Consider the following 27,268-nt stretch of genomic DNA (forward strand, 5'->3'; position numbering starts at 1 on the left):
AGTTTTTAGATGAAGCAACCAAACACAAAAGCATTAAATGGCAGCTAAATTACGTGGTAGAAGTGGAATTAGAATCTCGAGTCCTGGCCCCTCTTTCCACTCTATGTTCCTGCTTGATGTTTACTTACACTAGGATATAGTTTTGAAAGCTGTTTTCTCTCCACTTTTGCTGCTGCTATTACTGTATGTTGTTATTCAGTCACAGATAAAACTTAGCCTTCCGGTGGGCCAAGGGTGGTGCTAAATCCTTTGCATTCATTGTTCCATTTAACACTCCCACAGCCACTTGACATAGCTATGGTCCCTCTTTGATGAGGATAAGGACACTTAACTAGGTTAAATAGCTTACCCACAGTCACACAGCTAGGAACTATTAGAGCAGACACAACTCCAGATCTGGGCGACAAATGGAATTTCTGATGTGACTTTTCTCTTTACCTGAAGTAAACCACACGAGGACTAGGATGATGCGTGTACTCTCCACAGAGCTTTGGAAAATGCAGCAAGGACACAAGTTGTTAATTAATGACAGCTGATTTTTTTTTTCTAGGACATTAGTTTGATTTTTCTTTTTCTGCAGGAATTTTTAAATATATTTAAAAAAACAAACTGTTCTCAGAATAATCCTGGTTTTCTGTTGGTTGTTTTGATTTATTTTTATACCCTGTAACTGACAATGGAGCTCTCAAACACCTTTGTGGGCTATGAACTACAATCATCACAACTTTTTAAAAAATTGATCATCCTCTTTTGAGCTTTCAATAAACATGTCTGGATTCACTTCAGTTTTCGAATTGTTATATTTGAAAATTGTTATATTCAGTTTTCAAATTGTTATATATTCAGATGGTGAAGCCCTCACATCAGATAAGCTGATGCATATCCAACTAAGTGGAAGTTTGAACAAATGCCACATCTTTGACAATCTTTGTGCTGTTAGTATGATAATTAAAAGGAAAAAATAAGTGTCCCTATATTTTTGTCTTCTCAGTCCTTGAAAAAGCTGTCAAATTGTCAACAAATCAAAATAAGTTATATTTAATATTATTATTAACTGTCTCTTTTTCTGTTTTTATTAAGCCAGTTTAGTTTATTTGAGAGTATGTGTATACCTTGTAAAATTGAGATACAATTCACATAACATAAAATTCACCATTTTATGGTGTACGGTTTTGTGGTTTTTAGTGTATGCACTGTGTTGTACAATCATCACCACGATCTAATTTCAGAACATTTCCAAACATTCCCCCAAAAGAAATTTATAAGCAATCAATCCCTATCCCTCATCCTTATCTTATGGCAGGCCAGTGATCTACTTTTTGTCATTACAGATTTACCTATTCTAAACATTTCATAAGAATGGAATCATAGAATATGTTGCCATTTGTATCTGGCTTCTTTGACAGCATGAAGTTTTCAAGGTTTATCCATGTCATAGCATATATCAGTACTTTATTCTTTTTTGTAGCTGAATAATGCTCTATTGTATGGATATACCACTTTTTGTTTATCTAATAATAAACTAATAGACATTTTGTTTTTCACTTTTTGGCTATAAAGTATAACATTGCTATGATGATTTCTTGTACAAATTTTGTGTGAAGATGTGCTTTCCCTTGAGTATACGTGTAGGAGTGGAATTTCTGGGTCCTGTGGTAACTCTATGTTGATAATTTTTGAGGAACTGCCAAATAGTTTTCCACAGGGGCTGCACCATTTGACCTACATACAGTGTAGGAAGGCCAGGTTTCCATATCCTCGCCAACATGTTACTTTCCGTTTGTTTGTTTGTTTGTTTGTGTCTGTGTGAACATCCTCCTCCTCCTTTCCGTGGCTTCCATGGGTTTGGCCTGCTGTGGTGGTGATGCCACGCTGGGACTGGCCGCAGCATCCTTTCGTGGCTGAGTGAAGAAAAACAACTGGCATTTCCCTGAAGTGCTCTCAGCCTTGTATAAATTCCATAGAAATCCTGAAATAGTTGTCTATTGGTGTCTTGAATTTAATTAGATTATTGAATCACAATGAAAATTATTTCAGAAGACACCAAAAACATGTTTTAATGCCTTTTTTTCTAGTACCACTAAAATCCTGAGACCTTTTTTTCAGTGATAGCGCGTATTATAGAGATTAACAAAGATTACATTCAGTGCATTTCATGGATCCTTTATATCATTTTAACCCTGACTTTTTTTTTTTATTTATAGGGTAAAAGGAAATATTTCTCTACCAAAATGAATATAGCAGACTAAGGGAATATTTTGTAAAGTTACTTACACTGAAAATAATTCACCTGAACTTTTCTTCTCAACTCCTGACTTTACTGCTTTGACCTTTGTGACCTTGACTCACCTGTTTGAGCCACAACTGTATAGAGGATTTCATGAGAAAAAAATCTGTAAATAATAGCTAATATTTTTTGAGTGCTTCCTATGTGAGCCATAGTACTTTTTATTCTAAGCACTTCATATATAGTCTCATTTTAAAATCTCCTAATTGCTCTATGAGGTTGATGTTTTATTTTTGTCCATTGTTACAGATGAAGAGACTGAGGCCCAGATGGTAGGATAAGTATTTTTTTTCCAGCTGATAAAATGGTGAAGCCAGGATTTGAACACAGTCTGACTATAGAGCCTGCCTTCTGAAGAGCTTTCCCTCAAAATGTCTTAGGTGACTTAATATGCCACATTTCATCATATAGATTAAAGGGCCCTTGATTACATATTACTCTCATCTATGTTCCCCCATTGGCCAATGTAGTGCAAGAATTAGGTGGTCTGTGAGTATTAGCTAATTGATCCCATGAGAGTGCTTGGGGAAGCAATGATTCTTTCAATACAGGAAGTTCTTAATATAGTGAGATCTTTCTGATACGTTATGGAACTCTCAACTTTATTCTTCACTGCCTCTGTTAACCATTTTAAAATGGACATAGAGGAAATGGTAAGAACTAAATAATTGCTGCTGCTGTAACAGCCTGCAATTAATGTGGTGATTGAGCTATTATGGATGGGTTCCCCTGCCATCTCAAACACACAGGAACATAATACCTTCTCCGAATTAATATATAGCCAAACCTTAACTCAAAAGAAATAAAGGAAATTTCCCATGTGCCAGAAATAAAAAGGAAACTCAAAGCCAGAGTGTAAACAAAAGCCAAAGCCGATGCTAAGTTCTAGACCCAAGTATAGCCTTTAATGATGGGAGACAGGGATTTTAATATCCACATGGAGAACATGATATAACCTTGGCCCACATCCATGAAGGCGCTAGAATTAGACCTCTGCATAAAGCCTGGAACTTCAAATTTTGGCCCTGTCCTTGGAAGAAAGACCAGAAAAATGCTACTTGAGAAGACCTCAAGGAAGCTTACCATCTGCCCATAGCCAACAGTAAGAGGGAAAGAGAGCAACTATGAAAAAATTAAAATCCAGACATAGTCTTACCTAGGTGTGCGATGTAAACTTACACCACCATGTAACGCTGACTTCCTAAACTGAAAAACTAATATGAAAACAGCTTGGATGCTTTGAAACTCCTAAATTCCCAAGAAAAACAAGTATCCTATAGGGGGCACTTTCACAGCTCACAGAAAAAAAACAATCTCCTTGCCAAAAGACAAGTGTGCAGTCAAAAATTACAAACCACACAAGGAAGTGGCACAAGCAAGAGAATGCATGTTCCCAAAACTGGAAATGATATAACAGCCTGAAAAAGTGTGTACTAAATATGTTTTAAGTGATTAAAGAGAAACAGATGGAATAGAAAATAGAAAAATGATAGTAGGAAAGGGATTCTATAACTTCTAGAATTGAAAGTTAGAAACAAGATTTTAAAAACTAAATGAACGAATTGAATATCTAATTGATAAAACTAAAATAAGGATTGGTAAATTGGAAAGCAAGTCTAAGAAAATTCATCAAAATGCATCACAAAGATATAAAAAGGAGGAATTTTTAAAACACCCCTAAATTCTCAAATACACTGAAAAGCATATTTTTAAAAAATGTACAGTTTAAAGAAATCACAATAGAAACTAAGACATTTAGAACTCAACAGTGAAAATATTAATAATTTATCACACTAACAGAATTTAGAAGGAAATGTATACTCTTAAGTAAATATATTTTAAAAAACAAACTAATGTGGTAGGCAATCAACTCAAAAAATTAGAAAAAGGGCAAACCTAAAAAAAAAAGAAGGAAAAAATCATTAGATAAGCACTGAATTTAATTATATAGGGAACAAAAACAAAATAGGGAGTTTGGTATAGAATACTCAACAGCTCTTAGAATGGATCTACCTACATTAATATGAATAAATCCCAAAGATAAAAGGAAAAAGTGTCAAAAAGAAAAGGCAGATTACTGTGGCGGTGGGGGGCAACACGTCACGGGGCGTGGGCACTCCTGGACCTGAGGGTCACTGCCCGGGGCCCAGCTGAGGAGGGAATGGGGCTCTGAATCCCGCAGAGCCCGTCCCGGGGTTGTCACGGATGGGGGAATACACATAAATCATCGCAAACACTTCTCTATTTGTCAGGAGAGGGGACATGGCGACATCCCTCTAGTGGAGAAGGCCCCAAACCCCCGTGTCCAAAGACTTTTATCAAGAACCATATGCACAGGGGTATGGAGCAAAGCTCATCAATCAATGTCAAAAGGCTATATTTACAGAAAAAAATAGAGATCATAGATAATAATTGGAGGGACACAAGAGATCTGCCTCAGGTCAGGGTCTATGAATTATGTAAATCTCCTTCGCAGTATGAGCCGCTTATCATCACTTTTGAAGGAAGAATAAAGCATGCTTCCAGGAACTTACTGCTAGGCCTGATCGTCCCCGGGCACTGCCACATCCAGTTTAGGCTGTACCTGCCTTTAGTATAGTTTGAAGCCTGAGCCTAGTGGGTGGGGCAGAGCCACCAAGAGATAAGGAGACTTCTTTCAGACAGAATGAGGACTCTCAGCCATGTCCAAGCCAAGTCAAGGGGGGTGGGCTTTTTTGCCCTTTCTCCGTGTCCCCCCAAGTCCTTGTCCCACTGCCCATACTGGCTGATGTCTGTCTTAGGTCGTTTTCTCCACATGAGAAAAACTTACCCGTCATGGATCACCAGCCATCACAGGGTCAAGCAGGGGGATGCGAGAGGAGTTTCCCAACAGGTTACAAAATAATACATTGTAATACTTGGTAACATACCACTGAGTCAAAATTTCAAACACAAACAACATTATATATTTTAATGGGTAGAGACATACGCACAAACCTATTAGATCCTCACCAAAATCAACTTCCTTCCCAAATCAGACTGAGTTTTTCATTGTAGGTGGCAGACAAAAAAGGATAGATGACTCAATGTTAACCATTACTGCTATTGACAAAACAGTGCAAACCACCTTCCTTGTTGATAGTGGACAGGTCCACTAGCCACAGATCCATGAAGGAAAACATTTATTATTGCAATAATAACAAAATTGTATTTTTTAAAACTCCCTCCCTCAGATCCTCAAGCTCTTAGTGCAGTACTTGGCATATAGTTGGATGTTAACAAATGTTGATCTGTTATTGCTTTTTCTTGAATTTATATACTACAAAGAAAGTGTATAATGTGCGTCCTTCCCTTGAACCTTAAAATGTGTAATAACTAAAGCCTTTACATCCTGTTTGGTATTTGTCCCCTTTGGTTGTTAGGAAGAATCAGTGACATGCAGCAAAATTGTCAAGACTTGAGGTGTTTAACAGTTGGATGATGGTCAAGACATGTCCATCCAAAGTAGTATTATCCAGCATTTTAAAAGATGAAGATGTGTAATGAGAAAATATTTATTATATAATTTTAAATGAAAAATACTAAAAAGACAACAAAAACCCTTACATGCTATATAACATGGGTAAACTTTGAAAACATTATGCTAACTGAAAGAATCCAGACACAACCCCACTGTATCTATCAGGATTCTCCAGAGAAACAAAATCAATCTCTCTCTCTCTCTCTCTCTATATATATATATATATATATATATATATATATATATATATATATATATATCTACGTGAGATTTATTTATTTATCCTCACCCAAGGATATGTTACTGACTTTAGAGAGAGACAAAGGGAGGGAGAGAAACATTGATTAGTTGCCTCCCATACACACCCCAACCAGGGACCAAACCCACAACCTAGGTATATGCCCTAACTGGGAATGAAACCTGCAGCCTTTTGGTGTATGGGACGATGCTCCAATGAACTGAGCAACCTGGCCAGGGCTACATGAGATTTATTTTAAGGGATTGGCTCACACAGTTGTGGGGCTGGCACATCTGAAATCCACAGAGCAGGCTGGCAAGCTGGACACTCAGGCAGGAGGTGCTGCTGCAGTCTTAGGACAAAATTCCTTAGGAAAACTGTTTTTGCTGTTAAGGCCTTAAACCGATCAGATGAAGCCACCTAGATTATCAAGGGTAATCTCCTTTACTTCAAGTCAACTAATTGTGGATGTTAACCACAATAGTACCATAGTGTAGCCAAGTTGACACTTAACACTAACCATCACAGTCTCATATTATATGACTCCAGTTATATGAAATGTCCAGAATAGGCAAATCCATAGAGACAGAAGGCAGAGTCAGATGGCGAAGGGGACAGGGAAATTGATAAGGGAGTTTCTTCTTGTGATAATGTAACTGGTCTGGAATTATTTAATACATAGTAGTGATAGTTGCACAACATTGTGACTATACTAAAAGCCACTCATTATATACTTTAAAAATAGTTAATTTTATGTTATATAAATTTCATCTCAACAAGTTGCCCCCAAACCCTAAAATTAGCCATTAAAAATAACAAGAGATAAAATACAAGAAAAATTCATTAGAAGTACTTAACACAGATTCTGACATACAGGGGGACCTCCAAAAAACACAATCATTTTCTGGAGGGCGGGCCCCTGAGAGTACAGGCTTCCCCCACTAGATGAGTGTTGTAGGAACCTATCTGTAGCAGTGTACCAGCTGGCATTGTTGTAAGAGGCTGCTTCGGTGAAAAAAAAATTTTTAACGCATTTGCCTGTTTTATGGTGGGTGATTGACCAGCGCACCTGCCCACACTGCACTGAGTGTTCAGCAGCGTTTGACCAAAAACAGTATGATCCCCATGTTCCACCCCCGCTATTCACCTGGTCTCACCCTGAACAACTATTTTTTGTTTCCCTGGATGAAAAGAGTCCTCAAAGGGAAATGTTATACTGATGTGGAAGATGTGAAACAAAAAATGGCATAAGCACTAAAAGGCATCAAAATTGACAAATTCAAAAACTGTTGTGAGTAGTGGGGAAAAAGTCTCAACAGGTTTATTGCATCGAATGGAGAGTACTTTGAAGGTGACTGAAGTTTAAACATGTAAGAACAAATATACATTTTTTATAAATAAACTTTGGGTTCTTTTGGGCCCTCCTTGTATAGCATATACTCAATAATTCTTAACCATTTTATTATGATTAACTGCAAAAGAATATGGAAAAATGAAAACTATTTCACCTTATATATATGTACTTAAGCTGGTAAGGTTGTAGGTGAGTTTTTGCATTTATTATTTCCAGTAGAGCTGTGCTAATATTGCTTGTGTGATAAATACATTTATAAGGGTTTAAAAATGAAAGCTGTGCTGACTCAGAAGCATCTGTTTTTGAGCCGATGTTCACATAAGAGCTTGCATTGGTGGAGCTATTGAGCTCTAGAGAAAAAGATGAGAAAAAGAGACAGATATATTTCACTAGAAGGACACGGTAGAGAAATTATTCTCCCCATCTATTCAGTGTATGCACATTTGGTGTATATACATAGTCATTTGTTAGTAACTCTATTCATTTTGTACTTTTTATTTTCTGGTTATCAGTGTTAACCTTAGATTAGCTCCTGAGAGTGAAAAAGCACATTATTAATTTGCTTAATATAATGTCTAGCATAATGGCATAGCTAGATAACAATTTCAGTGATAGTTAAAAATATCTTTTTCCTCTGCCAGTGATTCTTGTTTAATCAATCTAAAATCAATCTATGTTATCAGAGAACTATTCTGGGATTTTGATTTAAAAATCACAAAAGATTTTAATCTCTTTTCTGCAGATATTCTAAAACAGAAACAATGCTGTTTTCCTAAATATGAATCAAATACAATTCAACTACTACCCCAGATTAAATTTTTGTAACTATAAAATGAGGCACACAATACATAAGAACGAAGGCTGGGTAGACAGGGTAGGTAGGACCTGGGAAATGGGAAGGGGGTAAAATGGAAAACGAGTGAAGGAGTGGATAGGTTCATGTAATTGTTGCTTTTTCTTTATTTTAATTTCCAGAATTATTTCTTAAACAATAATTTTTTAATAAACTTAGTGGGGGAAAAATTACTCATTATCTCCAAGATAAGGCTGTTGAACCAGCAATTGTTTGAGACAACATGGGCATGAAGAGATGACATTCCTCTTTTAAGCTGAAGTTTTTCAATATGAACTTAAAGAAGACATCTCTATCTGAGGTCTTAATTGCTTTCTTCCCTAGTTTCTCCCTTTCCTGTTTTACCAGTATACTTAGTATTTAGTGTAAAAACTGGAGAAAGCATGGCCAGCTCTCTAGGAACTAACGAGCTGCTCCTATGATCGATCCCATTTTAAAGTTGAGGACATCAGGCTAGAGATGATCACTGCATTTTGGGCATGGGGATGGGGAGGCTTTGAAGGTTTCTAATGCAACCCTTTTTCCTCTACCTCTAATCCCACCACTTGACAGCTGGGAACGGTTAAAGTTAAGGCCCAGGGACACACCTTATAGGCAGTGGAGCCAGAACTGGAGCTTGTCCTTCTAACACCATGTTCTTCTCAAGCTGGCTCAGTACCTGCTTGGGATCTTCTTGCCTGTGTGGAGGAAGGCAGCCCAGGAACGGGTTCCTGGTGTTTTCTGGGTTCCTCGTGTTTTCAGGGGCTGCAGACATCTATACCTTTGGTCTTCCTTGTGGGCCCTGCTACAGGCCTCCACAGCGCTATACCATTCAGGGAGGGGCCCTACCAGGTGGGTCTGACCTGTGCAGCCCCAGACGGGCACTTATTCCCAGCAGCCTTTTGCTTTGAAGATCTTAATCCAGTCCAAAGTTCTGTCTCTGGGAAATGGGTAGGGAAGGATTGTGCCCTGCAAAATCCTGACTTCATCGTGGAACCTGAAATATCTTTCAGTGATTTTTCTTATCCCACATCCAGTTTTTCCAAACTTGTTGAGACCGAACTAAAGCACACCCATTTCCTAGGTATAGTTCCTGGCTGAGGTCATTCACCGGCCATTTCTTATACTTGAGGGTCCCAGGGATGACCCTCAAGGGCGAATCTCTGCTTTTCCAGGTCTTGGTTGGTTTTTATACTCTTCTTTTTAGTAAAAAAAAAAAAAAAAAAAAAAAGAAAGGAATACTGAAGTACAATTTGTGATAACTCAAGAACAAGCTTGAGAGAAGGCTTTCATTACTAAATACAGTAACCTATTTATAGTGCTTGTCACCTTTCATTGCTTTTAAATGACTCCTTGTGGTGACTCTTTTATCTCTGCCATTAAAAACTCACATCTGGCTAAACACTGAAAAAGCAAGCACATTTCTTTCTAACTGCCCCGCATTCATTTGGGTGGAGATGATTGGAAGCACAGTTAATTGTTAGTAATGTAAACCCTAAGATCGGAGCACTTTGGGGTCTTTGCTACTCAACAGAGGGCTTTGTGACTGATTTTTGAGCACAGACACATCTCCTTTATTTTTACATACAGAGCTTTCTTTGACATACAAGCCAAAAATTTACTTGAAGCAACCTCAGTAGTGTGAGAGAAACTGTCTGTTTGGTTTTTTTGTTTTTTTAAACACTGAACATTACAGAGTATCCTTATGGCATAATATAGGAATGTTCCATATAGAACAGCAGAACATAGGCAATTTATTAAGTAGGAAGTGAGCACAAAAAGCTTTTTAAATTCACTTCACATATTTTTTATATATCTTAACCACTCAGGAGTCTCTAACATTAGATTTTGAAATATGAACCAAATGGGATTGATAATAGAGTTTTCCTGTCTTAGTTACAATTTAACAAACGTTTATGTGTATGTTTGATCCAAAAATAATTTAAAGTGGCTGATCAGAAATTCAGTAATGCAAGCACAAAACAAAGAGATCAAAACAAAAGTAAAATATATAGGAATAGAAAATTAAGGTAAGAATAAGGTTAGTACACAAATGTATCTTGTGAGGTTCAACTATTTGTTCTACTAATAGGCATGGGAAGTACACCTGAATTTAAATGAAAATTCTAGTATTGATTATAATTCACATCTCTTTTCATTGCCCTAAGGTTGTTAACTGTGCCCAAATAATTCTAAAGTTTTACATTTGTGAATGACCACATCCGGTGATCGCCTCCTCGAATCTTCCAGCCATTTATTCATTTTACTCCCAATTAGCATGTCATCTTTAGTAGCTGGTTTAAAAGGGGGGGTTGGGAAGGGGCATGTGAGTGGAGTGGGATGGTGTAGGGCAGTTGGATGTTATTAGAGCCATTTGAAAGTGGATAAAGAAGAAATATTTGAAATTTGTGATCTTTAGTTATCAAAGTCATCACAATGGAAGGCTTTCATATAGACATCTTGTTAAAGCAAGCTTTCAGGGAATGTATAACATTTCTTGATATTGAACATTCCCCTACTCTCATAATTATAAGCATAAATGTCCCAGGTACTCAAGATTAGGAACTTTTTAAAAAGCCTTTTGATCAGAAACTTGAACATGTCATTATCTAGAAAGAAGTGAAAAGAATGCAGAGCATTAGAGAACATAATTGTTCAACAATATGGTAAAGATACCAAACCAACAGAATCTTATGTTGCTGTTAAAACTATAAAAGTTGCATAAACAGAAGAGTTTTTTATAAAAATTATAAGAAGAGCATACTATGATAAAAATAAGTGAAAATGAAAACTATATATGTAAGCTATAAAATGCATGTATCTAAGCTAGACAAAGAATAAGGGTGGTATATAAAAACGAAATAGTTATATTGGGTTGACTAAGATTATTATTTTCTTTTTCACAGTATTTTTGATGTTTTGTCATAATAATAGATATGATTGAAGGAAAATTAAGGAAAACAAATTTTTCATGTGAAGAATATTTTTTACAGATTTACCAAATAATGTGTACTTTCTACTTATTACAATGTGGTTTGGTTTTTAAGTCTAAAATTTACAAACTCATGTTTGCCTTGCCATTAAAATTTGCATTTTAGGGGGAGTGTTTTTCCATAGAAATTTATACAGGAGAATTCAGTATAAATTCTAAGTGTTCCTTTTTTTTTTTCTCCATATTTGTTTTTCTTAGGGATTGCCATAGGAGTCTTGGTTCGAGAATACAGCAAGTTCTCTACTCTGGAGAAGTTCTACTTTGCATTTCCTGGAGAAATCCTAATGAGGATGCTGAAACTCATCATTTTGCCATTAATTGTATCCAGCATGATCACAGGTACCTTGAGAAAACTAGTGTTCCCTACAATTATTTAAGGAGCCTTCACTTAAGTTGTTCTTTTCTAATTATGGAAAGAATCCAAATGTTCTTGATGCATAACATACACACTCACATTTCTTACGTGGAAAGTGTCTATTTGCTTGAGTGGAAGTATTTTGTTATTCACAAAGTGACATTGCTTTGTGGCATTGCTCTGCTGTAGTACTCTCTGCCACAAATTAAATCTTCTTTTGACTATTCGTATGATGTGCTGTGAGGAAGACACCGTTCTCAAACATATTATAAATAAAACTCTATCCGGGGCACAGAAGTTTAAAAAAAAAAAAAAAAAGGCAAGTTTTTTTCACTGAAATGTCAGCCAGTGTTCTCAGGAAAAATGTGATTGTCAGTTTTCATCATGTTTTCTGTAGGTCACTCATTTGTTCCCCAACTGCAGCTGTCCTGCCCTTGATCCTTTAGGCAGCTGCCTTCAGGGTCCTCACCCTCTTCTCCTCACCCACTTCCACTCTTCCACACAACCCAGGCCTTGCAATGTTCCTGCCCTGGAAACTGGCCCAGGCGCCAGCAGGCACATCCTATGTGACAGGTTCAATTACAGGTTTGCACCATGTTTTAAAAGCCTAGTATATTAACTTCTCAACTTGTGACACAGTTGAATTTGGAAGTGATTTTTCCCTAGTGATCATTGTATCTCAGGTTCCCCTTAAAGAGCAAGCTCCCTTATGTAGATTGAGATTGATTTGGTTTACAAAAATATTATTTCTCTGGGTCTGGTAAGCTTCTCTGTGCATTTCATAGTTTCTTGTACTTATCTTAATTCTGGCAATAAGCAAAATGTAGCATGACAGCCTACTAGTGTTGGCAGCTTGAAACCCAATGCTTTATATAAATATGCAGTTAGGATTTTTTAAATTTTCCTTTTCAATGACATTTTACATTCAGTATTATTTTGTATTAGTTTCAGGTGTATAATGTAGTGATTATGCAGTCATATTAGGATTCTTGACATACCCTCTTGTGTAACATTTTTCACCGCTACCGCTAAAGAGACCTGGGACTGATCTGTGTAGAGCACTGGACATTGCCAGAATGTGCTGCATTCAGCAGTTGCATTGCTTGAAAAGCTGTAGGTTTGGCCGTTGAGCTTCTCAAAGGCCAAACAAATCTGACTAGAATGCCTTGGGAGCCTTGTTATGAAATGGTCTTGTTGTTGTTGGCTTATTACAAACCTAAAGAGAGCATTTAATTATTTTTATTTATGAATTTAATCATGTTTGAACTGCCTGGCTTCTTTTAGGCCCTGCAGCCTGAGGGCCAAATCAGCAGGCCAGTTGTTGGTACCATATGTTTGTTTATTTAACTTGAAACTATTGTAAGCACTTAAAGTTTAGGAGATTTTTCCCTGACTGGTGTGGTTCAGTGGGCTGGGCATTGTTCCTCAAACCGAAAGGTCACCATGTTCCATTCCTGGTCAGAGCACATGCCTGGGTTGCGGGCCAGGTCCCCTGTTGGAGATGTGTAAGAGGCAACCAATCAATGTTTCTCTTGTACAGTAATGTTTCTCTCCCTCTCTTTCTCCGTTTCCCTCTCTCTAAAAATTAAGTAAACAAAATCTTTAACAAAATAAAGTTTGGAAGTTTTCATGTAAGCATCCAGGTATCTGGCTTCCTCTGAAAAAAATTAAGATCATGGAACACTGAACCTATGTTTCCACACACCAACGGTGGTCTGGAGCTGAAAGACAGCTACTGTATTTAGGTGGAGTGAATGCATTTGAGGATACTGCAGTCTCCACCACTCTCTGTTGCCTAATACCTCATCCACTTCACTAATTTAAATTAACCTCTGGCTCCTGTAAGCATTGCTGTTACAACTCTTTAGTATTTTATCCATATCAAAGACTCTCAATTTTTTTCTTAGGCTCCTTTGAGAACACGATGAAAGCTTTGGACTCTCTCCCAAGAAAAATGTTCACAGTTGTACATATATACTGTATTTTGCATGCAGTTGCACAAGGTTCATAAACCACTTGATGACTGATACTGTTGAAATCTTGTGTCTATAGAGGAAGGTATGGAAGGTTGATCCAAATTAGGCAGGAAATCCAAAACCCATGCAGTAAACCATGTTTTAGAAGAAAGGGTAATACATGTATGAATATACTAGTTGTATAATATTGGATGTTTGAAAACATTACTGTTCTTGGCAGTCAGTAACTAGTAAGATTTTTGCAGTATGGCTGTTTTTTTGCTATTTCAGCCTTGCACATAATCTAGGAAATGATGTACAACCTTCAGCATTCCACCCACATAACCTAGCTGGTTTTTGTAGCTATAGCACAGATCTGGTAATTTCTACATTTTTCCTTCACTAAACCCCCAGCAGTTAAACAGGACTATCCATATCTTTGATGTAGAGCAATAAAATGGTCAAAGGTTCAAGGGTCACAAACAAAACAAGTTGGAGCAATGATGCCATATTCGTGTTTTAAATTGTCAGACTAAAAGGAAAAAGTAATAATACTAGTGTTAGCAAAGTTATGGGAACATGGGCTCAAACATGCATTTCTGGTTATTACATAAATTGAAACAAACTTTCTGGGAGGCAGTTTGGAAAATGTTCTGATCTTTCCACTTAACCATTCTGCTTCTTGGAATTTATCATAAAGAAATAATAAGAGATATGTTCAGAGACTTAGGTGCAAGGATGTTCATGGTAGTGTTTTTTAAAAATAATGGTGATAAATTAAAAGCAACCTAAATGGATGTTAATATTAATATCCCTAAGCGAGGATTCCATACAGCTATTTAAAACCTTGTTTTAGAAACACATTTAATGAGATGTGGATAATAATAAATATATATATATAAATATATATAAAGTAGGAGCATTAAACAATTTACAAGATGTTTATAACAATAAATAACAAGATGTTGTTTACGACCTAAATTTTATTATAAGTTGGAATCAAAGCCAAACCGTTAACAATGACTAGATTTGGACTGTAAGAAAACATGATTCCTTGGCCTTTCTTTACATTTTTAAGGCAAACACATCACTTTTGTTCGTTTTGTTTTGTATTTTCTTTTCTTTTTTTTAAAGAAAGAAAGAAGGGAGTGAGACGGATCCTGCTCAGCGCTCCTCCATCCAGCCTTGCCTCTGGGTTTCCCTGCCCCTGTCCTCCCAGCCTGGCCAGCCCTGCAGCGCAGCGCCTCCTAACCCTGGTGTGCAGTCCTTCCCCCCACCCTGCAGCGGAGCTCATCCTACCCCCCCAGTGCAGTCAAGAGGGTAAAGCAGAAGTGAGACAAGGCACAGAAAGAGCCGTTTCCACACTACAAAAACCTTTATAAGGCCAACGGATCAGTAGCTTATTTTATACATTAATTGGGCCAGCAGAGGATGCTTGTTGGAAGCTGGGGAGAGTTGAATGAGCCCTAAGGATACGAAAACTAAAGATAGAGACATAGCAAAAACTAAGATCCAATGCTAATAATATGAGCTTCTGCATAAAGGAAATGCTCTTGCCAAATTAACAAGTAGGGAAAAAACCCTCTGCCATAAAAGCCTCTGCTGACATAAAAATACTTTATAGCTATTTTTTTTAAACAAGGAAAGTCCACTTCATGTGATGGTGAGGGTAAGATGTCATGTTAATCAGAAAAAAATGAATATAGACTGGCTATTAGATGGTACAAAGAAATTGTTGATAAGTTAGTGTTGATAATGATATTAGTTATGTGAGAAAATGTCCTTATTTTTTAATGCATATGGAATTTTGTAGTGATGAAATGACTGTTAGAATTTGCCTGAAGACACAGTAGATATAATCTCATGGCATTTGTACAGACAAGACAGTGCAGGCACTCACAGAATTTCGCCCATAATTTATATGTGAGAGACAGGCACGTGCCATTCATAGTGCAGGCCCTGTTAACATTTAGTTTTGAAAGCTGTACTTATGTCAGACCATGAGGGAAATAGCAGGGGAAATGGCTTATGAACATGCCGGAGAATTGTGGCTCTGAAAAATCCTGGTCCAGGTCTCACCAGCCAGTGAGTGTAAATTCAGGTCATATTTTCTTTTATGCCCAAATTATGATGATTTGAGCCTCTTATGACCAGCACAGGAATGGAACAGCCCCTCGACTCCCGTTTCCAGAGGTTCCCAGAGCATCTTCCCAGGATGTTGTCTCACTTATGCTCGGGGAAGGTCCCCATCTCTTCTACTCCAGCCTCTGCCACAGACCACTGGGCCAGAAGTGCTCTGCTGGGGCAGCTCTGTTCCTGAAGAGCTCCCCTCTTTGCTTCTCCATCCAAACATAGGAATGAGAATTTAAATCTTCATAGCACAGCTAAGACTAGGCTGCCATTTGGCACAAAATTTTATGAAACACTGAGGGATAAAAGCAAATGAAACATCAACAGCAACATCAAGCTGCTCCCTGAAGGGGCACTTCCGAGAGCCTCAGGGCCCCGTAAGAGGGCTGCCCTTCTGTTTAGCTGCCAGCCTGCCCCCATGAGTCTGGGGCCAGCGTATTCTTCTACACGGAGATGTTCTAGGCACTGCCCCAACCCAGACCCATCCCCCAATGCTAGATTCTAAGAGCAAAAAGTTTCATCACCACGGAGGTCCTCCTGTCTTGGCCCAGAAGCAACCCCTTCCTGCAATGATCGCCATTGTGGAATATCCCCTTTAGAAGAAACCCCCATCACAGCCACAAAGGGATGGTTTTGTCCAATTGGCCAGATCAGGAGACTCACATTAGAGCAAATACCATTAGTACCAGCTGAGTTGGGGCATACCCCCTCAGCATGGAGGACTTGGACTCTGTCTAGCTGAGGCTATGCCAAGCCTTTGCCGGTTCCTGTGCACAGTTCCCCCTCCAGAGCAGATACTCACCCCCACCCACGCCTGTGGTATCTTACTCTTGATTTCCTGCAAATGCTGGCTCATCAAGAAACAACACTGGTTTGCAGCTCTGTGCATTCCAACTTTATATCAAGCCAGGAAAATGCCCCCTTATCCTTCCACCTCAAGCCACTGAGTCATGGGTCCTAATACTGAAGACTTTGATAAAAAAAACTTTCGTGATGTTTGTCAGTGACTCCCCAGTTTCCACAGAACACTGGTTGGGTAATGGATTTACCTCTGTGGAGAGTGTATCCAAAGGTACATTTAAGACTCTACCATGGAAAAATTTTTTTTTAATTGCTCCAAACTTTTAAGTGTTTGTTACTCCAACTTCTGCATCAGCATTTGAAAAATTTTAGGGCTTGATCTCACCTCTCAGGACAGAGATTTATACTACTTTTTAATGAAGGAAAAAGTTAAAAGCTTAGATGTAAACAGTATTTATTAAACAGTCAGGTGGAGAATAGCTATGTAAGTCAAATTCTTTTCAAATGGGAGTATGCAAACTTCTTTTGTAAAGGGCCAGATAGTGAATATTTTAGGCTTTTGGGGGCACAGGGTCTCTATTTAACTATCTAGCTGGTCGTCACAGAAAAGCAGCCAAAGACAGTAGGTCAATGACTGCACATGGCTGTGTGCCAGCAAAACATTTGCTTACAAAAAGCATGCAAGGCCAGGTGGGTGCTGATCCCTGCTGAGATGAAAGATCAGATTCTAACTCTCAAGATACAGTCTAGTTGAGGTGGCATCCAGGTGACCTAATAAACCAGCATACCAAGCAAATACATTCATACCGAGCAAATACATTCATATCAAGCAAGTACGTTCATACCAAGCAATTAGTGCCAGGCCCTGCAGAGACCGTGGAGCATGGCGGCATGGGCCAGGGTGGGATGAAATCAGTCAAGGTGTTTGGAGACTCCTGTTTTTAAATTTGGGCTTTGTAGGAGATGACACACTTGGATCGCTTGGGCTGGGGAATGCATTTTTTTTTTTAATATATGTATTCATTTTCCCATAAGCAGCTGTGTGCCTGGAAACTAGCCCACATCCTCTATTGGAAAGGACTGTGCCATATGCCTCCCTGAAAAACAGGTTCATTTTATTCAGCAAACACTCTTAAACCCCAACTGTGTAAAAACAGACTAACAGGAAAGCACCCATGAGAGGATAGGGTGTCTGCCACCCACCTGCTTGTGGACCCCAGGTCTTCCACCAGCCAGTTCGGTCCATGAGTCCCCTCTTAGGCAAGCAGATATAAAAGATGAAAATCAACATATCACATGGTTGTACAGCTTCCTCTTAGGTAGCTAAAAGCATTTAATGTCAACTTCAGCTAGGGGGAAAGTATGCATGTTTTTCTTGAAACATTGGTGATTTTTTTATGCAATTCAGTATCTATGAAAATTGCCATTTCAAAGTGGCTTATAAACTTAAAATTCCATGCTGGAGCCTAAGATTATACAGACTGAGAATCAGTGTCTTGCCTCACTTGCAACATCTGGAGCAACTGGGCTCTGCCTGCATTTCAAGGAGTACCTCTTTTCCCTTTCCTCACAAGCTTGTTTGGAAACCAAGAAAACACGATGGCCTAAGCAGTTTTGCACACATGAAGAAAACATTTCCCTAAGACCATCAAGAAACTTGTTTTCTAGTCCTGGCCAGGTAGCTCAATTGGTTAGAACACAGCTATTGAAGCCAAAGGACTTAACTATGTTAATTGGATTTCTTCAATGCCTTTGTCCAAAGAAGGAGGGGGCACATAGTGTATAAAGAATGGGAATGTGCCACTTAGAACAGTAGTAAAATAAAAAATCGTAGGATATAATGTCCTGCTTCAATCTCTCTCTGAGATAGTAAAGCCTGGAGAATCCACCAGGTTTTCCTTCTGCCTAAACTGGTACTAGACAGATTCACAGCTCTGTTTGACTATGAGTTAACTTAGTTCTGTTTATTAAAATAATAATAAGACTGAGAGACCTTGCCGGGATTCTAAGGAACCCCTATGTATTGAATGCATGGGCATGGGAGACCGTTCGTTCATTCATTTTTTCCATCTTTGACGTCCCAGGCTCTGTGCTACGCACACAAACACAAAGAGAAGTCCTGTCTCACAAGAAAAGGAGAGCCCACTGCAATGCTGTGTGATAAGTGCTTTGTGGGAATGAGGACAGCAGAGGGGACAATTGAGGTGGAGTTCTAAAGAAAAGTTAGAAATCAGAAGAAGTGAGGTGGTCATTCCAGGCAGAAAAAATAGCAGAATGCATGGCATCTTGAGAGGACAGTGAGACTTTGACTGGAATGCTGGAAACATGGGGCAGAAGAATGGAAGTGGAAAGGTGAGTATGTGGCTTCATGAGGGTGTGTGCCTTCCTGAGGGGCCTGGGCTTGAGCCCGTAGGCAAGGGGAAGCAAGTTATAGGAGTGACAACCTCCAGTGCTGCTCTCTCCGAAAGGACACCTTCAACAGTCTTCAAGTGGGGAAGTATTGTTAAAGAAAAAAAAAAAGGTATCAATGACACTTGGTAAAGGTGGTCAGGCAGACTTCATTCAGGCCCATCGTGTTAGGTATAGGGACCACTGTGGTGGGATTTTGCAGCAGGGAAGCGATATTAGGCTCAGCTCTGAATGAATACAGCATGAGCAAGAGGGAACTGATGGCCAACGGGCAGGGTAAAAGGATCAGTAGATGGATTACTAAGGGAAAGCGTCAGGGATAAGGAAGTTTCTGGCTAAATTAACCTAACCTGATTCTTGCTGAAGGCAGGCCAGGGTACTTAGACATCAATAGTGATCAGACATCAAGGTTGAAGGGTTCTAATTAAATTGACTTAGCAGGATTCTTGCTAGAACTAGATTTTATAAGGAGGTATAAATGTGCCTAGGAAAAGATCCAGAAGCCTGAGTAAAGGTTGGTCAAGCAAAGAATCTTTGTTAGTATCAATAGATGTAGAAGGAGAGGGGAATCTAGTGTTAAGGGTGCAGCTGTAGGAGTCAGAATACCCAAGCTTGAATCCTGGCTTTGCCTTTAACTGTGAAACTTTGAACAAGTTGTTTAACTTGTCCTCAACTGTAAAATAGGAAAATAACAGTACTGTGTCATGGTGCATTTAAAATGCCACTTAGTTTTTTCACTTACTCTTGTCTAACATTGTCAGAAGTATTGATGTAAGAAATACCCAAACTTGTAGAGAATTTCTGTAAGAGTTTATATGAGCGAAAATTGACAACAGTTGCCAGGAAGCAAGATCTCAAATGCTCCAGAGAATGACAGTTTTGCAGTTTTTCTCTTCAGGGTAGTTAATGTTTATTTCAAAGGTGTGTTAACCCAGGTGCACAAAAAACAATAGACAGGGCTCGCTTAAGGCAAAGACACACCTTTTACTAAAATAGTTACATGCCTGGGACATGACTACCCACCATGACCTACCCAGTTAGGAATTTACAATTGGATCATCCTTTGAGATTACTTCGTAGAACCTGTTCTTCATCCACGGAAGTAGTCTGTGCATTGGCATTTCATACTACGGGGCCAGTATTAGAATTGCGCCATACACATGAGAGTACACACAATGCATCCATTCGAGAAATGAAAACAATATAAAAAGACTTACTTTGCCACTGGTTTATGAAGTTCACCAGCATTCAAGTAGTTTCAACCCAGAAGCCTAAGCTACCAGTTTTATGAGGAGAAGCAAAGAAAGGGCTTGATGATAATTAGATTGTGGTAGAAAACCAGAAAAGTGTCACTGAGCTCTTGGCTATCCTGATGTCGAAGCATTCATATGGGCTTTGAAGGCAATGGCTGAGTTCTTCAGATCCTCTGAGGTGTGATCAATGCTATTATTTAGACAGTAAGCCTCTTCTAAAAGCTCATGGGGTCTTCTAAGAAATTGGTCCCAATGCAAATACACAACACTTTGTGGTATTTAAAAAAAATTGTAAAAATAGCTCACCAGATTGCTGAGGAGGCAGAAGACCAGCCCGCTCCTGCTTTTCTTTTTTGGGGGGGGTGGGGAAGGGGAGAGCAGAACTTTTTAATTTGCTCTTGTTTTTTGCTTGCAGGCAGATCTCATGAGCTTATAGCCTTCTTTTATCTCACATGATCTGATCATCTTTTTTCTTTTTTTATTGTATTTTTTCCCATTACCATTTATCCCCCTTTTACTCCTTTCTCCGCCCCACAATCACCACAGTGCCGTCCATGTCTGTGAGTCCTTTTCCTTTTTGCTTGATCCCTCCACCCCCTAACTTCCCTGCCTCCCTGTCCCCACTAGTTGTCATCCTGCTGTCTAGCTATGAGCCTGTCTCTATTATGCTTGTTAGTTCAGTTTGTTCATTAGATTCCACATAAGAGTGAAATCATATGGTATTTGTCTTTCTCCAACTGGCTTATTTCACTTAGTATAAGGTTCTCCAGGTCCATCCATGCTGTCACAAAGGGTAAAATTTGCTGCTGCTTTACAGCCAAGTAGTATTCTATTGTGTGAATGTCTCATAATCAACAAACAATAAGTGTTGGCAATGATGTGGAGAAATGGAAACCCTTTTGCACTGTTGATGGGAATACAGGTTGGTGCAGCCACTGTGGAAATCAGTGTGGAGATACCTCAAAAAATTAAGAATGGATCTGCCTTTTGACCCAGCAGTCTCACTTCTGGAAATATATCCGAACAAACCCAAAACACTAATTCCGAAGAACATAAGCACCCCTATGCTCCTTCCAGTGTTATCTACCATCACCAAGAAATGGAAGCAACCCAAGTGCTCATCAGAGATGAGTGGATAAGGCCCGCTGCTTCTTGACATGTTTTGAACATCAAATGGTGGACCTGCTGACAGAGGCTGCAGAGTGACCTTTAGCTGCTTCTGCCTGAGGACCAGGTTATTTCATTAACTTCAGAGAGCAGTGTATGCTGGTGATACAACTATTTTAAGAGAGTTCTTTATATTAAAGTCTCTAAGAAAAATAGATGTTCTATATTTTGTGTGCTCCACTCTGCCTTTTCTCTTCTCTTTTACCATCCCTGGTAAAATAAGCTGCAGAGATTTTCTTGTGCCCTGGATTAACAGAGTGAGATCATACCCAGCTTTGTTTTCCCTGGACAATGAATTTGTTTATTAGATCCTCATAGCAATCTAATGTAGTAGTACCATAGGTGGGATCTTACCCATCTTTAGAGATGAGGAAACAGGAGACTGAGGAGAAATTAAGCTGCTTTTGCAAGATCACACAGACCCTCAGGGCAGCACCTGGGACTGACACAGGGTCTTGAGTTGCATTCTGGAACATTCTGCTGCCCAGGGACCAGGCCGTGGGAAGAGGGGTCCTGGAGGCAGGCTGTACATAAATAACTAAGTTAATCATTCAGTCCCCACATGGTTATCGAGCTCCTTTATGTGCGGGGCGCTGAGTACACACTGGTGAACAGGCAGCTATCTAGGTCTCCTGCCATCAAGGGGCTTATAGTCTAGTGAGAAAAACAGATGTTAAATAAACCCATCAATGAAAAAAAAAGTGAAATGACATGAACAGGATGCAAGTGAGAAAAACAGAGGAGGCTGGTTCATCTGGGAGACTCAGGGAAGGACTCTGAGGAAAAGACTTGAAAGTAGCCAAATGAAGGGTTGGGAAGAGTAGTCTAGTGGAGGTGAGAGCCTGTGCAAAAGCCTGAAGCGGTAGGGAGCTCAGTCTGTGCCAGGGGCTGGGGGAGGGCGATGGCAAGGTGGCCCAGCAGGGGCCTGGAGGCAGGCCACCGCCCTTCCTGCACGGTCTCGGCAGCTGGATTGAAGACTTTCTTTTTCATCCTAAGTGCCGAAAGGTTATACATGCATGTGAAATGCCCCGATTTATGTTTTTAAAGATCTCTTTAGTGACTGTATGATGAAGGGATACAGACGAATTACAGAAGACAGAGTGAGGGAATGAATGAGCTAACACTTGTTAAGTGCCTTTCATTTGCTCAGTGACATGCCTTATATTGATCATTTCATTCAAGAATAATGGAGGCTTTTTACTGAGTACAAATTAAGTTCTAGGTGCTCTACCAAGTGTGTTACAGATATTATTTCTAATCCTCACAACAGCTGTACAAGATGAGGCTATTCACTTTCTCCCCACAATTACCTCTTAGGATGCAGAGGCATTTAAAACCTCCATTTCATAGTTGGGGAAACTGAGTCTGGTAGGAGAACGCTAGGATTTGAACCCATTCTGTCCCACCAAAGCCAATGCTTGTTTCTCGCCTTGCTGGTGACCTCTCTGCTGGTGACAGAGACAGGAGTCATCCAGATACAAGGATGCAGCAGCGAGTTTCCTGGACATTATCTCCATTCACAATTAGTAACCACCATCAAATGCCAGACTGAAAAAACTTCCAATACCAATTTGTTCTGACGCCTTAATGGCAACATGGAGAGATTGTCATGAAAACTTTGTTCTCCAGTGGGTGGTGAGCTTAATCAGAGATTAATCAGAGCAGAGGCTCTGAGGAGTCTTTTGCCCTCGAGTGTTTATTTTTAAAACATGCTATTGTTTAGCCCCCACAAATGCTTCCTTTGTAGTGTTTTTCTAAAAAGTTTTGGCCATGAGCCAGTATTTCACCTCATCGGAGCCACTTCCCAAAGTGAAAAATAAAGAGCTAGCAGGTGCCCCTAACTTCCAAGGACAACCTTGGACTGTATCCCTGTCTCTAGGATACAAAATTCACAGAGCACCTTATTTAATGCACTGGGGACCAGAGAAGAAGAAGCCTCAGGCCTTAAGAGCAATATGGTCAGTAACCCTGACAGATGATGATTTATCTTCGTCCTCTCCCCTGCGCCTGTGCTGGCAAGGTGAAGAGGGTGTCCTGAATTCTGTAACGGAGTCAAGCTTGAGTTTGTTCATTCAGCATTGTTGAGCATCCACTAAATGCTGGACACTTGGGGAAGGTCTAGAGGTTATGTTGTCCAATATGGCAGCCATTACCCACAAGTGGTTATTTAAATTGAGATAAATTAAAATTAGAATTCAGTTCCTCATTCATACTAGACACATTTCAGGTGCTTACTAGCCACACATGGCTTGTGTCTACTATAGTAGACAGCACAACTAGAGGACATTTCCATCATCCCAGGAAATTCTATTGGGCAGTGCTGGTCTAGAACTCTGTAGCGTGCAGATAGAGCCAGTGTGACACAGTGGTTAAGAATATGGCCTTTGGGGTCAGACTTGGGTTCAGGATCCTGGCTTCATCATTCACCAGTTGTGGGACCATGGCATGTTATTTAGTCTTTCTTCGCTACAGCTTTCTTAGTGACAGCTTTCTTCTCTATAAAATGGGAAGAATAATGCCTACGTCACAGGGTAATAGAATTAAAGATGGTGCACTCAACAGTAAGTCATCACTCAATGCACAGTATCTGTTAGCATCCTTATCCCCATCATTGTATTACAATTGTCACCATTGTCATTGTTGTTATTGGCAGGTGGGGTGTTTAGACCATTCAGACAGGCATTTTATATTCAAATTAAGTTCAGTAATGTGCCTTTTATGGAGGTCTTCAAAGATTAAGCTGTTTCTCTGCATATGTGCCTTCCTCTCTGGTGGTCACTGCCCGTATCCTCAGCATCAATTTATAAATTGTCTGAAAGCCTGGATTTGGGGCCAGCTCTGCCCTCAGTCAGTGATGCCTGGAGAGGTAGAAGGGCAACTGTAGAGAGGTAGAAAAATACAGTTTTTGATTTGAATACATTTCTGATATGCCCAGGAGAATTATAGGACTAAGGTAAATTTGAGGAATGAAAAACAAAGCTTTTTCTGAAAATAACTACAAGTTAGTTGCTGCACTTCAGCAGGGAGGAGCTGGCTGACTGCTTTGGGGTATGTATTTGTTTAAGATATTTCCACGGAGAATCATTAGTATGAAGACTTTTATTGGCATCGGGGTCCTAAAATAGAAGCAGAGGCACCAGCCTTTGGCAAAACATTAAGACAAATTAAGACATATTAACATATGCTGGAAACAGGTACCCACATCGATCTAATTTGTTTCACTGCTGTAAGAAAATCCTGAGAGGACATGAAACACATACCGGAGAACAGTTCTGCAACCATCCTATGAGCCTATCACTTATCAGCACCTTAGGGGCTGGAAGCTGCTTAAATTAGACATCTACCAAAGGCTAGTAAATGTACCTGAAAATACATATTCTATTAGGGTCAGGAATACAGGTGCTTATACAGGTTACTCAGTTCTGTTACTTTGGTGATTTTCTTGTTTTTTTAACTTAGCATATTGTTAAAATAATAATTATAATTGTTTATCAAAATAATGTACAGAGCTCTAAAATGGAATAAGCACATTTTATAGTTATATAATATACTTAGCAAACTTACATGTTTGCATTATTGCTTGCTCTTTTTTCCTATTTGTTTATTTTTGTTGTATTTTTTTTTATTACCATTTATCCCTCACCCTCTTTTACCTCTCTCCTCCCGCTTCTGAGCACACCAAACTGCATTTTTCCCAAAGAAAGAAAATAGAATCTATCATCATGGTTATTCCAAGATGCGACTGTTGCAATATGCTCCCCTCTTCCAGTCATGTGTATATATGGTAATTGCACAGCCTTGCCCCAGAGTTGGTGAATGGGCACTAAGCAACATCCTGGGGTGGCTGTTAAAGAAGTCAGAGCCCCTTCTGTCAAAATTTAACTTCCAGAGAAGCAATCAACAGCCAGAGAAATGATGTGTTTGGATTGACAAATGATAGCTTCCTTATAGATTTTTCCTGTATTAAATATGTTCAATTATATGTAAAGAACATAATCCTCCAGTCACTTAAAAAAACGGATAGGCCTTTTATAGTGTGAGGAGTAAATATAAAAGCTATGTGTGCGTGCTGGTAGCCTACAGCGTTACTACCTTTTCCTTGGGTTTGCTTCGTGACAACTTCTTCATGTTTCCTGCTGCTCTGCACTTCAGGTTTAGCAAACAGTATGGGACAAATCACAGATGTTGCAGGCTCAAAAGAAATCATTTTCTTTGGCCCTGACTGGTGTGGCTCAGTTGGTTGGTCATTGTCCCAAAAAGCAAAGGGTCCCTTGTTTAGGACACATGCTAAACATGGGTTGTGGGTTCCGTCCCTGGTTGCGGCACTTGGCAACCGATTGATATGTCTCACATTGATGTTACTCTCCCTCCCTTCCTCTCTCTAAAGATGAATAAACAAAATCTTTTTAAAAAGCATTTTCTTTGGTGATCATTTGATTCAGAACGTGATCCTCTTTTTGGAAATCAGGCAGGATAGTCTGAAACCACCAAATGATAGCTCGCTGAAAGATGATTTGGTTGCTTCTCAGCTTGCCCATATAGTCCAGTTAGAGAGCTGCATCACTGACTCCATATATACAAACATCTTTGATGGAGGGCAAGGCCTTCTAGCAAAGGAGGGATGTATGCTTTTCACCTCTGCAGCTGTCCTTGGCATTCTAGACAACCCTCGCTGTCCAGGCAACTTTCAGTAATTTCATTGGCAAAGACCAAACTATATCTAACAGTGTGGCCATACATCTCTTAAATCACCTTACTCTCAAAATTTTTTATTTATATCCTGCCTCTTTGAAGTGCAAGTTTTAAAGAATGTCACAATCAAAGCCATTTACAATAAAATTAACACAGAATTGATTTGAAAATCATTAAAAGAAGAAGGAAATATGCTGGCCAGGATTGTTAATGGAATTACTGTGGCTTACTGAGTTTGGCCCTAAAACTCTTTAAAGATCCAGTAATAAGTGAATGATAAATACATTATGGTACAGCCACATGAGAGAAGGTTATGCAGCTTTTAAAATTATCCTCACGGTGAATTTATAACAATAAAGAAAATGCTCATACTACAGTATTAGGAAGAGAGAGGATTAAAAACTATAAAATTATCTCAGCTATGTTTACAAAAATGAGAAAAAAATATTGAAAGATAATTCACCGGAATATCAGCTATGGCTGACGAGCTGAAGTGATATTTTTTCCTATTTTTTTCTTTGTTTTAGATAATTATCATGAACTTATATTACTTTTACAAGCACATGTAAAATTTATCTTTTTATAGTTATCTCTGAGCTTCCTGAAAAAAGGCAAAAGGGGTTATATTATTTTCATTCTATAACAAAAGAATTATCTCAGTTCTTCAAAATAAACTGCCCCTTGATACTGAATTCCAAAAGGATGTTAAGTGACTTGATAAAGTTCTTAGAGCAAATGCAGAAGGGGCACTCCTTCTGACTGTCTCGTCAGCACCACCCAGGAGGAGCCAAAGGCACGATGTCACCATGGGCTGCAGCTGGGAGGGTTTGCCAGTCAGGGAACATGCCCCTCACTAGGCTCCCATCTCTTAATTTTGTGTTTGGAATTTTGAAGTGTTTTTCCACCCTTTGCATCTCGACCAGATGTGTGCAATAAGCTTAGCAGATCCAGCAACGGTGCTCAACTCACCCTTTCACACCTTCAGGATTGAATCATTACTAGTCCTGGAAATCAGTCTTTTAAAAAGTAAAGTAATTTGACTTCTCCCTCTTTCAGGTGTTGCTGCACTGGATTCCAATGTATCTGGAAAAATTGGCCTGCGTGCTGTCGCATATTATTTCTGTACCACTATCATTGCTGTCATTCTAGGTAAAATTTATTGCTGAATCCTTATTCTTCTATATCATTGTGACTTTTCATTTAAAAGTGGTTGGGCTTTTAGTCACGTGCATTTTTTTTAAAATCAGAAAGTAGTGTTGTTGCATTACCATGAATCTTTTTGGCCTGACGTCTACACAGCACCT

At 39.2% G+C, this 27,268-nt stretch overlaps 1 protein-coding gene across 1 annotated transcript in view; it reads left to right on the forward strand.

Annotated features, from left to right (window-relative positions):
* SLC1A1 (solute carrier family 1 member 1) overlaps nt 1-27,268 on the forward strand; it is a 70,543-nt gene that overhangs the window by 22,129 nt on the left and 21,146 nt on the right. The window contains exons 2-3 of the mRNA XM_054583076.1: nt 11,401-11,541; nt 27,021-27,113. Of these exons, the coding sequence (XP_054439051.1) occupies nt 11,401-11,541; nt 27,021-27,113 (234 nt within the window). The remainder of the gene's footprint in view (nt 1-11,400; nt 11,542-27,020; nt 27,114-27,268) is intronic.

The sequence above is a fragment of the Pteronotus mesoamericanus genome, unplaced genomic scaffold (assembly GCF_021234165.1).
Source record: "Pteronotus mesoamericanus isolate MK-2021 breed Mesoamerican mustached bat unplaced genomic scaffold, CSHL_Meso_final contig_73, whole genome shotgun sequence".
In the NCBI taxonomy this organism is placed as follows: domain Eukaryota; kingdom Metazoa; phylum Chordata; class Mammalia; order Chiroptera; family Mormoopidae; genus Pteronotus; species Pteronotus mesoamericanus.